General features: G+C 44.6%; 1 protein-coding gene across 1 annotated transcript in view; it reads left to right on the top strand.

Annotated features, from left to right (window-relative positions):
* The window catches only part of hif1an (hypoxia inducible factor 1 subunit alpha inhibitor), a 65,975-nt gene that overhangs the window by 42,413 nt on the left and 8,162 nt on the right, over positions 1–15,400 (top strand). Inside the window, exons 3-6 of the mRNA XM_078199665.1 lie at positions 6,474–6,622; positions 9,973–10,118; positions 11,566–11,672; positions 14,013–14,076. Coding sequence (XP_078055791.1) covers positions 6,474–6,622; positions 9,973–10,118; positions 11,566–11,672; positions 14,013–14,076 — 466 coding nt within the window. The remainder of the gene's footprint in view (positions 1–6,473; positions 6,623–9,972; positions 10,119–11,565; positions 11,673–14,012; positions 14,077–15,400) is intronic.

Genomic DNA, 15,400 nt, shown 5'->3' on the forward strand with positions numbered 1-15,400 from the left:
GTTAGACTGCAGAGCTGACCACCACAGGAAGTGGTTAAAGTGAATGAGTAGAGGCTTTCTAAAGGAAACTACACAAGTACATAAGAGGAAAGGGGATGTAATGATAAGCTGAAAAGATATGCTTAAATATGAGATAAGGTTGATGGACTGGGCGGAGACTTACGTGGAGAATGAACACCAACACAGACCTGTTGGGTCGATTCGACAGTTTTTGAGCTGCATATTCTATGTAGTTCAGCAAATTTCCTCAAGAGAACCGTTAGTTTACTTTGTTCAGTTTTTCCAAATTGCTATCACGTTACGGTAATCCTGAATTACCTGCAAGCGTTTTATTTGTAGCTGTTGTACTAGTATCTTGTGAGGGACAGCTTTGTTCCTTTAATAGAACTGTCATGGACAGAATTTATGTGTTCCTTTTTACTACCTATGATCATGCACTCAGAGCGATGTCCCAATTAAATAATTTCAGCAGTAAGTGATTGCGGATGTGGTTCCTATTTTAGAAGGGGAATAGGGATAGCCCAGGAAATTACCGACCGGTGAGTCTAACCTCAGTGGTTGATAAGCTGATGGAGAAGATCCTGAGGGACAAGATTTATGAGCATTTAGAGAGGTTTAGTATGTTCAAGAGTACTCAGCACGGCTTTGTCAAAGGCAGATTGTACCTTACGAGCCTGGTGGAGTTCTTCGAAAATATGACTAAACGCATTGACGAAGGGAAAGCGGTAGATGTGGTTTATATGGATTTTGGCAAGGCGTTCAATAAGGTCCCCCATGCAAGGCTTCTAGAAAAAGTGAGGGCATGGGATCCAAGGGGCTGATGCCCTGTGGATGCAGAACTGGCTTGCCCAAAGGAGGCAGAGAGTGGGTATAGATGGGTCTTTTTCTAATTGGAGGTCGGTCACCAGTGGTGTGCCTCAGGGATCTGTTCTGGGACCCTTGCTGTTTGTCATTTTCATAAATGACCTGGATGAGGAAGTGGAGGGATGGGTTGGTAAGTTTGCTGACGACACGAAGGTTGGTGGGGTTGTGGATAGTCTGGAGGGATGTCAGAAGTTACAGAGGGACATAGATAGGATGCAAGACTGGGCGGAGAAGTGGCAGATGGACTTCAACCCAGATAAATGCATAGTGGTCCATTTTGGCAGGTCGAATGGGATGAAGGAATACAATATAAGGGGAAAGACTCTTACTACGGTAGAGGATCAGAAGGACCTTGGGGTCCGGGTCCATAGGACTCTAAAATCGGCCCCGCAGGTGGAGGAGGTAGTTAAGAAGGCGTATGGTGTGCTGGCCTTTATCAATCGAGGGATTGAGTTTAGGAGTCCGGGGATAATGATGCAGCTATATAAGACCCTCGTCAGACCCCACTTGGAGTACTGTGCTCAGTTCTGGTCGCCTCATTACAGGAAGGATGTGGAAAAGATTGAAAGGGTGCAGAGGAGATTTACAAGGATGTTGCCTGGATTGAGTGACATGCCTTATGAGGATAGGCTGAGGGAGCTCGGTCTTTTCTCCTTGGAGAGACGTAGGATGAGAGGAGACCTAATAGAGGTATATAAGATGTTGAGAGGCATAGATTGGGTGGACTCTCAGAGGCTTTTTCCCAGGGTGGAAATGGCTGCTACGAGAGGACACAGGTTTAAGGTGCTGGGGGGTAGGTACAGGGGAGATGTTAGGGGTAAGCTTTTCACACAGAGGGTGGTGGGTGAGTGGAATCGGCTGCCGTCAGTGGTGGTGGAGGCAAACTCAATAGGGTCTTTTAAGAGACTCCTGGATGAGTACATGGGACTTAATAGGATGGAGGGTTATAGGTAGGCCTAAAAGGTAGGGATATGTTCGGCACAACTTGTGGGGCCGAAGGGCCTGTTTTGTGCTGTAGTTTTCTATGTTTCTAAATCAGAGTCTTAGAATAGCTGTAGGTTTGTAGTCACACATAGGCCAGATCAAGGACAGCAAATCTCCTTCGCTATTGGGTTTTTAATGACAATCGCTGATAGTTTCGTGGTCACCGTTCCTGAGAATAGCTTTATATTCCAGATTTATTAACCAAATTTAATTTCCCCCCCAGCTGCAGTGGCAGTATTTGCAGTATCCTCAGAGCATTAGCCTAGGCCTAAAAGGTTATAGGTAGGCCTAAAAGGTAGGGATATGTTCGGCACAACTTGTGGGGCCGAAGGGCCTGTTTTGTGCTGTAGTTTTTCTATGTTTCGAAGTGTTTCATGAGTTTTAAAATAAAGAAGGTTAATTATTATCTCTCACTTGGATGTGTAAACACCACTTCTCACTTACTCATCTCACATACACTATCACACACAAAGATTAAATGTGAATGAACGTAAAACATTCATAACTATAACTATATGTAACAATATATAGTTATAGCTCAGTCTCATTCGCGGCAGGCCTACAGTTTCTTAGACAAGTCAACCCATTAGCTAAAGTAAAAGTCTTATGAAACAAAGGATTCTCAATAAACTGAGGTTTTTTTGTAGTCACACTTCCGGAACATCAGTTCTCAGGTGAATGCAGGTTAGCACAGTGGTTAGCACTGCTGCCTCACAGCGCCAGGGACCCAGGTTCAATTCCTAGCTTGAGTCACTGTCTGTGCAGAGTCTGCACGTTCTCCCTGTGTCTGCATGGGTTTCCTCCGGGTGCTCTGGTTTCCTCCCACAGTCTGAAAGACGTGCTGGTTAGGTGCATTGGCCATGCTAAATTCTCCCTCAGTGTACCTGAACAGGCACCCGAGTGTGGCAACTAGGGGATTTTCACAGTAACTTCATTGCAGTGTTAATGTAAGCCTACCTGTGACACTAATAAATAAACTTAAACTTAATAAATAAACTTAACTGGAAGTTGGATGAGATTGGAGGAAGTCCTTTGGACCTCTCGCTCTCAAGGCATTGCTGTTTATTACATTGGCTGCTTGGGTCACATGCAGCGAGTTAGTTGATGGCTTTCTGTCGGAACTCTTTCTGTAGAACAGCTTCTTCAGAGTTTTGAAAAACAAACCGTAAATATGGCTGCCGCCTCATGTTGCCTAATCCGGAGACCGTGAGCGCAACTCCCACTATCACGGTTTGAGAAATCAATTCACTTTTAAAAATCCCACTACCCAAGAATGTGGGGGTCGGGGAAAGCTCGACAGAGAATTGAGCGCAGCTCACCCTACCCAATCGAGGAACACCTGGTCATGTTCCACATCAGCCCAACAGCCAACAAACTGCTCCAGTCTGTATAAAAACCTTCCATGCCCAAAGCATTGAAGGAGTTTCAATGCGGCACTTGAAGCTCATTTCTCAAATAAGAGTTTCGACTGGTACTTTAACCAGAGAGTGAACTAATTATTCCTCACATTCCTGGGTTGTGTGTGTGTGTGTTTGGTGGGGGGAGAGTCAGTGGCAAAGCTGACATTTATTTCCTCTGACAAAGGGTCACCCGGACTCAAAATGTTGGCTCTATTCTCACCACAGATACTGTCAGACCTGATGAGATATTCCAGCATTTTCTGTTTTTGTTATTTATTTCCTGTCCTAGGGCGGCACGCTGGCACAGTGGTTAGCACTGCTGCCTCACAGCGCCAGGGACCCAGGTTCAATTCCAGCCTTGGGTCATTGTCTGTGCGGAGTCTGCACGTTCTCCCCGTGTCTGCGTGGGTTTTCTCCGGGTGCTCCAGTTTCCTCCCACAGTCCAAAAGACGTGCGGGTTAGGTTGATTTGCCGTGCTAAATTGCCCCTTAGTGTCCCAAGATGTGTAGATAGGGGGATTAGCAGGGTAAACACAAGGGGTTATGGTGATCGGGCCTGGGTGGGATTGTTGTCGGAGAGTGGGTACAGACTCAGATGAGCCGAATTGTCTCACTCTGTATTGTAGGGACATTATGATTCTTTGTTGCCCAACTGAGTGCCTTTCAGAGGGCCATTAACAGTGCTCCACATTGGTATTGGGACTGGAGTCACAAATGGGTCATTTAGAAGCACATTAGTGAACTGAGTAGGTTTGTTTTTACAATCCAGAAGCTTCGTGGTCGCTCGGACTGATCACCGACATTTTGTGTTTCCAGGTTTTTAAAACCAAATGCAAATTCTCAGCGATAGTGGGATTTGCACGCTCATCCTCGGGATTGTGTTTAGTAACATAACATAACATGTCCACTGCCGTACCCAGCACTGGAGTGTACGTTTGGGAGTTTGTTGTTGGTGGGAGTCCTGGCAAAAAGCTGGGGATGATGAAGGCAGAGATGGGCAGCGCCGCAGAGTTAGAAAGAATTGCATGTTTTGAAGCTTAGCTTAATTGCGGCTGAATGCCTCAGACAGGCTTGCAGCCTGGGTTAATAAGGAGACTGTGGTTGAAGAGCCAGGGAAAGAAACAAACTAAAAGCTTTCACGCAAGATCTCACAACACACTTTACATCCATTGAAGCACCATTGAATGTGCTGTCTGTAATGTAGGAAACAAGGCAGCCAATTTTTCACAGCTCAGTCTCACAAACAACAGTGAGATAATTACCAGAACATCTCTTATTGGTGCTTTTGGTTGCGGGATCAATATTAATCAGCACAACAGAGAGACAGAATTAGAATCATAGAATCTCTACAGTGCAGAAGGAGGCCAAATGGCTCAACGAGCCTGCACTGACAACAATCCCACCCCCGCAACCCCACGCATCCATCCTGCCAGTCCCCCTGACATTAAGGGACCATTGAGCATGGCCAATCAACCTAACCCGTACATCTTCAGGCATCTTTGAATTAGGAATAAGCAAAGAGTTGACAGTGATTGAACAGAATGTCTTTGGTGTTACTGATGTCGTGTTAAGGTCCAGAGTGGTGTACATAAATGGTAGACAAATTGTGCCTGACAGAATTACAATGCTTCTTCAGGGCCTTTAACAAATGTCTTAGCGAGATATGGAAGTGATTATTGGTAAATCTTGATGTGGGTACAATCCTTCTCCACCAGTGTAACGCCTTGATTAGGACACACTACAATACTTATATTGAGACGGCACCTTTAATGCCCCGAGAGGCTACACAGGAGCATTGTCAAACAAAATTTGACACTGAGCCACATCAGGGGATATTAGAAGAGATATTTGTCAAAGAAGTGGATTACGGAGTTTCTTAATGCAGGAAAAGATTGAATTGTTTTTTTTTAAAGAGAGGGTTGAGAGGTGACCTGATAGAAATCTTTAAAATTATGAAGATGTTTAATAGGTTAGATATAGAAATGATCTTTCACCAGTTGCGAGTCCAAAATAGCCATTATAAATCTAATAAAGAATTCAGGCAAAACTTGTTTCCCCAAAGACTGATTACACCAAATTTGATTTGATTTATTGTCATATGAATTGGGAAAAGTATTGTTTCTTGCGTGCTATACAGACAAGGCATACCATTCATAGAGTACATAAGGGAGAAGGAGAGGGTGCAAAATGTAGTGTTACAGTCACAGCTAGGGTGTAGATAACAATTAACTTTTATTTTGCTCCTGTATAGTGCCTTGAGGTTTTAAAGATGCTCTGTAAATGCTGCTTGTATTTAATAAGTGGAATTTGCTCCAACATGGAGCAGTTGAGGTGAATACCATCGATGTCTTTAAGGAGAAGGTAATAAGTACATGAGGGGGCAAGGAATAGAAGGTTATGTTGATGTGGGCTTAAGTAAGGCTCATCTGGAGCAAAAATACTAGTCTAAACTGAATGGGCCGAATGACCTGTTTCTGTGCTGTAAGTTCTACGTAAATCTTACATGCGTGAGAGAGATGCAGAATGAATAGGCCTTCATGGGCGGAATTTTACGCCCCTGTCGCGCTGAATACAGGACCATAAAATGCAGCGAACCCCATTGACTTCAGCGGCGTAAAATCCCGTCCCGTGTGTGGGAGAGTGTAAGAGAGAGATTACAGTCTGCATGCAACTCTTTAGTAAGAAGTCTCACAACACCAGGTTAAAGTCCAACAGGTTTATTTGGTAGCAAATACCATAAGCTTTCGGAGCACAGCTCCTTCGTCAGATGGAGTGGAAATCTGTTCTCCAACAGTGCACAGACACAGAAATCAAGTTACAGAATACTAATTAGAATGCAAATCTCTACAGCCAGCCAGGTCTTAAAGGTACAGATAATGTGGGTGGAGGGAGCATTCAACACAGGTTAAAGAGATGTGTATTGTCTCCAGACAGAACAGCTAGTGAGATTCTACAAGCCCAGGAGGCAAGCTGTGGGGGTTACTGATAATGTGACATAAATCCAACATCCCGGTTTAGGCCGTCCTCATGTGTGCGGAACTTGGCTATCAGTTTCTGCTCAGCGACTCTGCGCTGTCGTGAAGGCCGCCTTGGCCACAACATTATAACTCTTTCCCATGCATCCATTATTTGACGTGCATTTACCCTCATGTCTTAGTTTTCCTTCAAAACTCTTGCAGCAGATCCTACATCACGATAATTCTTTTTCCTCACCGCTTTGTTGCAGGTATTACTTACAACAAACACTGAATGATACAGTCGGGAAGAATATTGTTATGGATTTCCTGGGTTTTAACTGGAACTGGATTAACAAGCAACAGACGAAGCGGAACTGGGGACAGCTCACATCCAATCTGTTGCTTGTAGGGATGGAAGGTCAGTAGTCAGTCTATCTAGAGTCCTTCATCCTCGTATTCTCACCCTGTCACTTTTCAGATTCTTAAAATAAAACCTTCAATCTGATTCTTTGAAATTTTTAGCTGTCCCAAAAGAAGTCATCTTGCCAATAATAAAATAATTTATCAACTTGTAAGCAGTGGGATGTTAATATTCCTCTATTTGCATGTTCTTCAAAAAAAAAACATGCTGTCAAAGCTTTTCGTCCTGCACTTATCAGGGTCGACACAAGAATGCCAAATTTCAACGGGAGCAGCAGGTTATACTTGCTATTCAGCGGGGTGGAATTCCCACAGTGGGTTAGCACTGCTGCCTCACAGCGCCAGGGACCCGGGCTCGATTACCCGTTTGGGTGACTATCTGTGTGGAGTTTGCACTTTCTCCCCGTGTCTGCATGGGTTTCCAACGGGTGCTCTGGTTTCCTCCCACAGTCCGAAAGATGTGCGGATTAGGTGGATTGGCCATGCTAAATTGTCCCTGAGTGGCGGGGGGACTAACTAGGGTAAATGCATGGGGTTATGGGGATAGGGCCTGGATGGATTGTGGTCAGTGCAGACTGGCTGGGCCAAATGATCTCCTTCTGAACTGTAGGATTCTATGATAATGGCAGCAAAAAATGTAGTGAGTCCAAGATCGTAGATATTTGAGAGAGTTTTTGACCACATTCAAGAAACAGAAGCTATTTCCACTCATCAGTGAGTCGGTAACCAGAATTAAGGTTATCGACAACAGTCAGTGTGCGAGGCAATGGAGGTTAGAATTCGTCGAGGACTTTTAGGACGTGGATTACCCTTATAAGAAAGTGATGGAATCCATTATGACTTTTTACTGGCAAGTAGATAGATATTTGGAAGAAAAATCAAAGGAATTTGGAGTTAGGGCAAGGGATTAGGGGGATGATTTCAGAGAGCTGGTATAGATGCAATGGGCCGAATGGCAGCCTCCTGTGCTGTGAAATTCCATGATCATATCTGGCCACAAAAGCAGAATACATGTAGGAGGAACTGAGGTGCAAACTGGACAGTCATCTGATCAATACTGTATTATTCCTGGTCACCCAAGACACAATGGAACCATTCAAACATTGCTCAGGGAAGAGGTGGCCACCGTTACTTTACAGCTGTATATTTAAGATAATGAATGATATAGAGAAATAAAATCCAGCAAGTTTGTGTGACTGTAATAAGGGGACGCAGGGTTAAACAGGTAGATGTACGAACAATGTGAGGAAGTTCCTCATGCAGCGTGGTCAACCCATGGAGTGGCCATCTGGGCAGAACAGAGGGGATGAAAGCCCTCAAACTAAGAATCAACTGGATGCTGCAAAGCGGCAACTCTGCTTTTTTTTTCCTGGGTCCCCTATCAAAGATATTTGAATCATCAACAGCCCCAGATGAGGTGCCTGAAGATTGGAGGATGGCAAATGTTGTGCTTTTGTTTAAGAAGGGCTGCATGGAAAAGTCTGGGAACTACAGGCTGGTGAGCCTAATGTCTGTAGTGGGTAAGTTGTTGGAAGTATTCTGAGGGACAGGATCAACAGGCATTTAGAGAGGCACAGACTGATTAAGGACAGTCAGCATGGCTTTGTGAGTGGAAGATCATGTCTCATGATTTTGATTGAGTTTTTTGAAGGGATAACCAAGAAGGTAGATGAGGGCAGTGCAGTCGACGTTGTCTACATGGACTTTAGCAAGGCCTTTGACAAGGTACCACATGGTAGGTTGTTGCACAAGGTTAAATCTCACAGAATCCAGGGTGAGGTAGCCAATTGGATACAAAATTGGCTTGATGACAGAAGCCAGAGGGTAGTTGTAGAGGTTGTTTTTCAAACTGGAGGCCTGTGACCAACGGTGTGCCTCAGGGATCGCTGCTGGGCCCACTGTTACTTGTCATTTATATTAATGATTTGGATGGGAATTTAGGAGGCATGGTTAGTAAGTTTGCAGATGACACCAAGATTGGTGGCATAGTGGACAGTGAAGAAGGTTATCTCGGATTGCAACAGGATCTTGATCAATTCGGCCAGTGGGCTGACAAATGGCAGATGGAGTTCAATTTAGATAAATGCGAGGTGATGCATTTTGGTAGATTGAACCAGGGCAAAACTTACTCAGTTAATGGTAGGGTGTTGGGGAGAGTTACAGGACAAAGAGATCATGGGGTACAGGTTCTTAGCTCCTTGAAAGTGGAGTCACAGATGGACAGAGTGGTGAAGAAGGCATTCGGCATGCTTGGTTTCATTGGTCAGAACACTGGATACAGGAGTTGGGACATCTTGAAGTTGTATAAGACATTGGTAATGCCACACTTGGGATACTGTGTACAGTTCTGGTCGCCTTATTATAGAAAGGATATTATTAAATTAGAAAGAGTGCAGAAAAGATTTACTAGGATGCTACCGGGACTTGATGGTTTGAGTTATAAGGAAAGGCTGCATAGACTGAGACTTTTGTCCCTGGAGCGTAGGAGACTTAACTGTGTCCTTATAGAGGTCTATGAAAATAATGAGGGGCATAGATCAGATAGATAGTCAACATCTTTTCCCAACAGTAAGAGAGTCTAAAATTAGAAGGCATAGGTTTAAGGTGAGAGGGGAGAGATACAAAAGGGTCCAGAGGGGCAATTATTTCACACAGAGGGTGGTGAGTGTCTGGAACGAGCTGGTAGAGGTAGTAGTAGAGGTGGGTACAATTTTGTCTTTTATAAAGCATTTAGACAGTTACTTAGGTAATATGGGTAGAGAGGGATATGGGCCAAACGCAGGCAATTGGGGACTAGCTTAATGGGCAGCATGGACAAGTTGGGTCGGAGGGCCTGTTAAATGCTGTAAACCTCTATGACCAATTTAAGTTGGGTTGAACTTCAGATGGCCTTTTGCTCACCGGTATCTATCTCATGGTCTAAAGATTTGCCCCATCTGAAAGCGCTGTGATAATCCAAAAAAATGTCCATCGTTGATTGGCCTGCTCCTGGTGATTCGCTTGTTTACTTTGCGCTAAAATATCGGGTGCGATCTTACCTGCCGTTTACGCTCCCGCTGCAGCGAGGTCGGACAATTTGGCGGCCAGCAAAATCTCCGTTTGGTCCGGTGGGATGGGAAAATCCCCTGGAGTGAAGGGTGGTCAGATTCCGGATATCAGGTGAAATAAACAACCTGAATTAAAAGGATTTTTTAAAAAATGCATTCGGGGGATGTGGGTGTCGCTGGCTAGGCCAGAATTTATTGCCCACCCCTCATTACCCAAGCTGTCTTTTTGTGCTTTCTGGTGAAATAGTTGCAATTTTTAATATCTATTTAAGTTGCGTTCTTTGTCTATTCGCTTTTCTAGGAAATGTCACGCCAGCACACTATGACGAACAACAGAACTTTTTTGCACAAATTAAGGGTAACAAACGCTGTATTCTCTTCCCACCTGATCAGTTTGATTGTCTATATCCATACCCAGTTCATCACCCGTGTGACAGACAGAGCCAGGTAAGCTATCCTTTAAAAAGCCTCCTCCTTGTAATAATTGCCTGAAGGTAGCTTAGTGAGGCCGCACTTGGAATATAGCGTTCAATTCTGGTCGCCACACTACCAGAAGGATGTGGAGGCTTTGGAGAGCGTACAGAAAAGATTTACCAGGATGTTGCCTGGTATGGAGGGCATTAGCTATGAGGAGAGGTTGGAGAAACTTGGTTTGTTCTCACTGGAGCGACGGAGTTTGAGGGGCGACCTGATAGAAGTCTACAAGATTATGAGAGGCATGGACAGAGTGGACAGTCAGAAGCTTTTTCCCAGGGTGGAAGAGTCAATTACTAGGGGGCGTAGGTTTAAGGTGCGAGGGGCAAGGTTTAAAAGAGATGTACGAGGCAGATTTTTTACACAGAGAGTGGTGGGTGCCTGGAACTCGTTGCCGGGGGAGGTAGTGGAAGCGGATACGGTATTGACTTTTAAGGGGCGTCTTGACAAGTACATGAATGAGATGGGAATAGAGGGACATGGTCTCCGGAAGCGTAGGGGGTTTTAGTTAAGTCAGGCAGCATGGTCGGTGCAGGCTTGGAGGGCCAAAGGGCCTGTTCCTGTGCTGTAATTTTCTTTGTTCTTTGTAGCGTTCATTTTCCATAGTAAGCTATTCTCATCTGAATGTGCCTCTTCAGTGAAGCCAATGCATCAACATACCCATGTACACTGTCGACAACCGGTTCCATCTCATCACCTTCTCTCTCGACGCACCCAACAGCCTTGGATTGCTGCTTGTCTAGAGTCCAGTCCTGGGAGTGCAAAAATTCTCTCCAACTAAATATTGGGTAGAAGAAAGGCATTGCTTTCAAACCCCGCCACAAACTCCGTTCCCTACCATAGAATCCCGACAGTGCAGAAAAGAGGCTCATTCCCTAATACCAAGCCTAGTATGGCCCCCTCCCCAGTTGGATTGTCCACATACTCTTATCAAAAAGCCCTCCCGGACACACCTAACAAATTGCTCTCCATCCAAGCCCCTGGTTGTAAGGGAGTCCCAGTCAATATGGGGAAGTTAAAGTCACCCACCACAACTACCCTGCTTTTTTCACACCTCTTCAATATCTGACTAATTATTTATTAGTCACAAGTAAGACTTGCATTAACACTGCAGTGAAGTTACTGTGAAATTCTCCTAGTCGCCACACTCCGGTGCCTGTTCCGGTCAATGTACATGAGAAGTGACGGAAAAGAAAATGTTGCTAAAGTCCGATCACCTCAGAATGCTTCCTGAAAAAGGATACTGGGAGGGGAGCTGTTCTGTTTGGGCAAGAACGTTCGTAACATGGCGTAGAACTTGATTGTTTACTTGCCTTTCTGACTGGGGTAGGCACCTACATCGATGAAGCCCTCTTTGGGAGAATGTGACACTTCTTAACCTTGGTTCTTGAAATAGTTTTCCTCCTTTTCATCCATCCAGGTGGATTTTGAAAATCCGGATTACGAAAGGTTTCCCAACTTTAGGAACGTTGTAGGATATGAAACGGTAGTTGGGCCTGGAGATGTTTTGTACATCCCAATGTACTGGTAGGTAAAACATCAAACGTAACCGCAGTAGATACAAACTATTGCCGCACATTTTGGTTCAAAAATGCATATTAATCAGTTTCCCAGCAGCGAATGAAAGAGATTCAATGTGGAGAGGCAGATTAAATCACTGGAAACAAAAGTGAAACACGATGGGGATGTACTTTCATGTATCACATACACAGGGACGGCACAGTGATTAGCACTGCTACCTCACAGCGCCAAGGACCCATGTTTGATTCCAGCCTTTGAGTGACTGTCTGTGTGGAGTCTGCACGTTCTCCCCGTGTCTGCGTGGGTTTCCTCCGGGTGCTCCGGTTTCCTCCCACACTCCAAAGATGTGCGGGTTAGATGGATTGGCCATGCTAAATTGCCCCTTAGTGTCTAAGGATGTGTAGGTAGGGGAATTAGCGGGATAAATATGTGAGGGTACGGGGATAGGATTGGATGCTCTGAGAGTCAGTGCAGACTCTCAGGGGGATTAGCAGGGTAAATACGTACGGTTATGGTGATAGGGCCTGGGTGGAATTGTTGTTGGTGAAGGCTTGAGGGGCCAAATGGCCTCCTTCTGCACTGTAGGGATTCTATACAAAGGTGGCATTGTCTGAGGTAATATGAAATATGCCACTTGCTATATACACGAGGTTAGGTGTATTTGATATGAATCATCGAATCCCTACAGCGCAGAAGGAGGCCATTCGGCCCCTCAAGCCTGCACCGGAAGCAACCCACCCAGGTCCTATCACCATAAGCTTATGTATTTACCCTGCTAATCCTGCTGACACTAAGGGGAAGACTATATTTTCCTCGTTTATTGTAGTGTGGGTAGCCATGGTTAGGAGAAACCTAAATTGAGATAGCATTGAGTAATAGAAGAATGTACTTTTTGTTTGGTATCTGGGTGCAGGGGCAGCACTTCTGGCTTGGACTGTCACAATAAGTGCGACAAGAGTGTCAGAGCAATAAAACAATTTCCCCTGCATTAGTCTACAGCAGTGGCCTTATCAAAAGTAAAGGCGTGAGAAGGTTCTTGACAGAACCATAGAACCCCTACAGTGCAGGAAAAGGCCATTCAGCCCATCGACTCTGCATTGACTCTCTGAAAGACCATACCACCCAGGGCCTCCCCTCCGCCCTATCCCTGTAACCCCACCCGTTTACCATGGCTAATCCGCCTAACTTGCAGATTCTGGAGCAAGATGACCCGCAGTAAGTCCGGTTTTGAGAAACTGCTCGAATTGCAAAGGGTACGTCACAGCTCATTATCTGAAGCATTCCTAGTCTGCAAGTTCAGGGTGAGAAACAGAGGAACAAGGAATGGGACAGTCACTTGATTGAACCTGCTCCAGCATTCTGTCTCAGTAACTTCGCAAAACGCTCTCCACTTGAAATAATCCGAGAAGCAAGCACTATTGCAGTAGGTTGCAGCACAGAAGGAGATCCTGTGGTTTACCTTCCTTGTGCTGGCCCTTTGAAAGAACAATTAATTTAACCCCGCTTCACTGTGGGAGAAAGAATCTGCATTCATCTGTTACATCTTCAAGGTATTCAAAGGGAGTGAATTACTTTGGAAATGCAGTTACGGTTGTTAGGTAGACGACATGGTAACCAACGTATTCATGGCAAGGTTCCACATAAAGCAGCAAGGTAAACAGTTAATCTGTTTGTTGATGTTTCTTGAATCTTTGTTCAAGGAGGATATTTACCCAAACAGCCAAGTGATGCATCACTTCAGCCGGTGAAGCGTTCTCTCAATGCTACATTGATAGAACAGCTTAGATTATGTTCTGAATTCCTGGGGAGGGCTTGATCCCCAATCTCCGGACACTCAGGCTACCACTGAGTGAAACTGAAACTTTTGTCTTAATTTTGGCCCTCCAATGATTGCATTTCTTCAATTATTTTAATTTTCCCCTCTACTTATAGATCATAGGATCCTTACAGTGCAGAAGAGGTCACTCGATCCATCAACTCCCTGATATCTCCATTGAAATAATCCACTCCCTGATAACACCCACCCTCTGCCTCTGCCCTCACCCCAGGGCCTCTGTTGAGTTTGGTGAAACTCCAATACTCCTATATGTCAGTCAAGATAATGATTCAGACTTGGAGTCCATCTGTGACCTTATTACTACCTGTCAACTAAACTTGCAGTAATAGAACCCTGTGACACTTCCCCAACGCGAATAACAAGTAACATGGTTTTGTACAACATTGGGTTCAGATGAACAGGCAGCTAATAACAATGATTATAGAATCTTAACAATGTGTCCCTGCTGGTAGTCTCTGAAACTGTTCCAACATCAGTGCCGCCATGGTAATAATTTAACTTAATTACAGGTGGCATCATATTGAGTCATTGCTTAATGGAGGAATCACTATTACTGTCAACTTCTGGTACAAGGTAAGAGACCAATTAACATTATTATATTCAACTGTTTCAAGCTAGTCCTTGAATATGTTGTCATCTCCCTAATACATGCATGCCCAACTTTTCAAAAACTCCTATGTTTCAGACCCTTCAGTCTGCCACAATGTCGAAACAGCCCTTATCAAAGTCATAAGTGACACCCAGTATAACTGTGACAAAGGTTAACTCTCCCTCCTCATCCTTCTTAAGCTGTGTGTAATTTTTGTCACAGTTGATCATCGCATCCTTCTCCTGTGCCTCATCATTGCCACCCAGTTGGGTGAATCATAGAATCCTACAGTGCAGAAGGAGGCCATTCACCCCATTGCGCCTGCACCAACCACAATCCCACCCAGGCTCTATCCCTATAACCCCATGCATTTACCCTAGCTAGTCCCCCTGACACTAAGGGTCAATTTAGCATGGCCAATCCGCCCAACGCACACATCTTTGGACTGTGGGAGAAAACCAGAGCACCCAGAGGAAACCCACGCAGACATGGGGAGAACGTGCAGACTCTGCACAGACAGTGACCCAAGGCTGGGTATTGAACCCGCGTCCCTGGCACGGTGAGGCAGCAGTGCGAACTACTGTGCCACCCCCAGGGTGGGACTGCTCTCACCTGGTTCCACTGTGTGGAAGGTGCTGTGCGTTTCTTCAGAAGGAACTCTTTAAATGCGGACAATAAAAATATAACAAAACTTACACCAACTTATAAATCAAAGAAAGGGTTTAGTAAAGAAACTTCATTACTCCAAACTTGGGGCCTCACCCTGGGCCAATCCAAGTTCACCACAATTCCGTACAGGTTCTTATTTATAGTGGGTCAGCTGACCATCACATCATTCTGTAATTGGTTCCTTGGTTTACTGGGTCAGCTGACCCTTACAGTTTGTTACCATTGGTCACATTACACCCAATACAAAGTTGTCAATGGTTACATTCTAACACTGTGTAAATATATACTGCTACCATTCAAAGAGAAACACCAGTAATAATAGATAATTTACCATATAATAATTTTTTAATACATTGTAGAAGAGGAGAGTACAATTAAAACTCAATTGTCTTGCACTTGAAACCAGCAATATTCAGGCATTGGATGGTGTCAAGCATTTGAAAATCCTGTTTATATGAAGTGCTTTTTTCACAACTTAATACATAACTGAAATAGCTCCTTCTCAGAGCAGAATGGGTTCGGTTCTTCTCAAATGTTGTGCCTGTTAAGTCCGCACGAATGCAGTATACGCGTAATATTTGAGCTGCAAAGATCTTCCGATGTTTCACGGACAGGTGTCGGATAGAATTTCAAACGGCA

This window comes from Mustelus asterias, chromosome 28 (assembly GCF_964213995.1).
Source record: "Mustelus asterias chromosome 28, sMusAst1.hap1.1, whole genome shotgun sequence".
Classification (NCBI taxonomy): domain Eukaryota; kingdom Metazoa; phylum Chordata; class Chondrichthyes; order Carcharhiniformes; family Triakidae; genus Mustelus; species Mustelus asterias.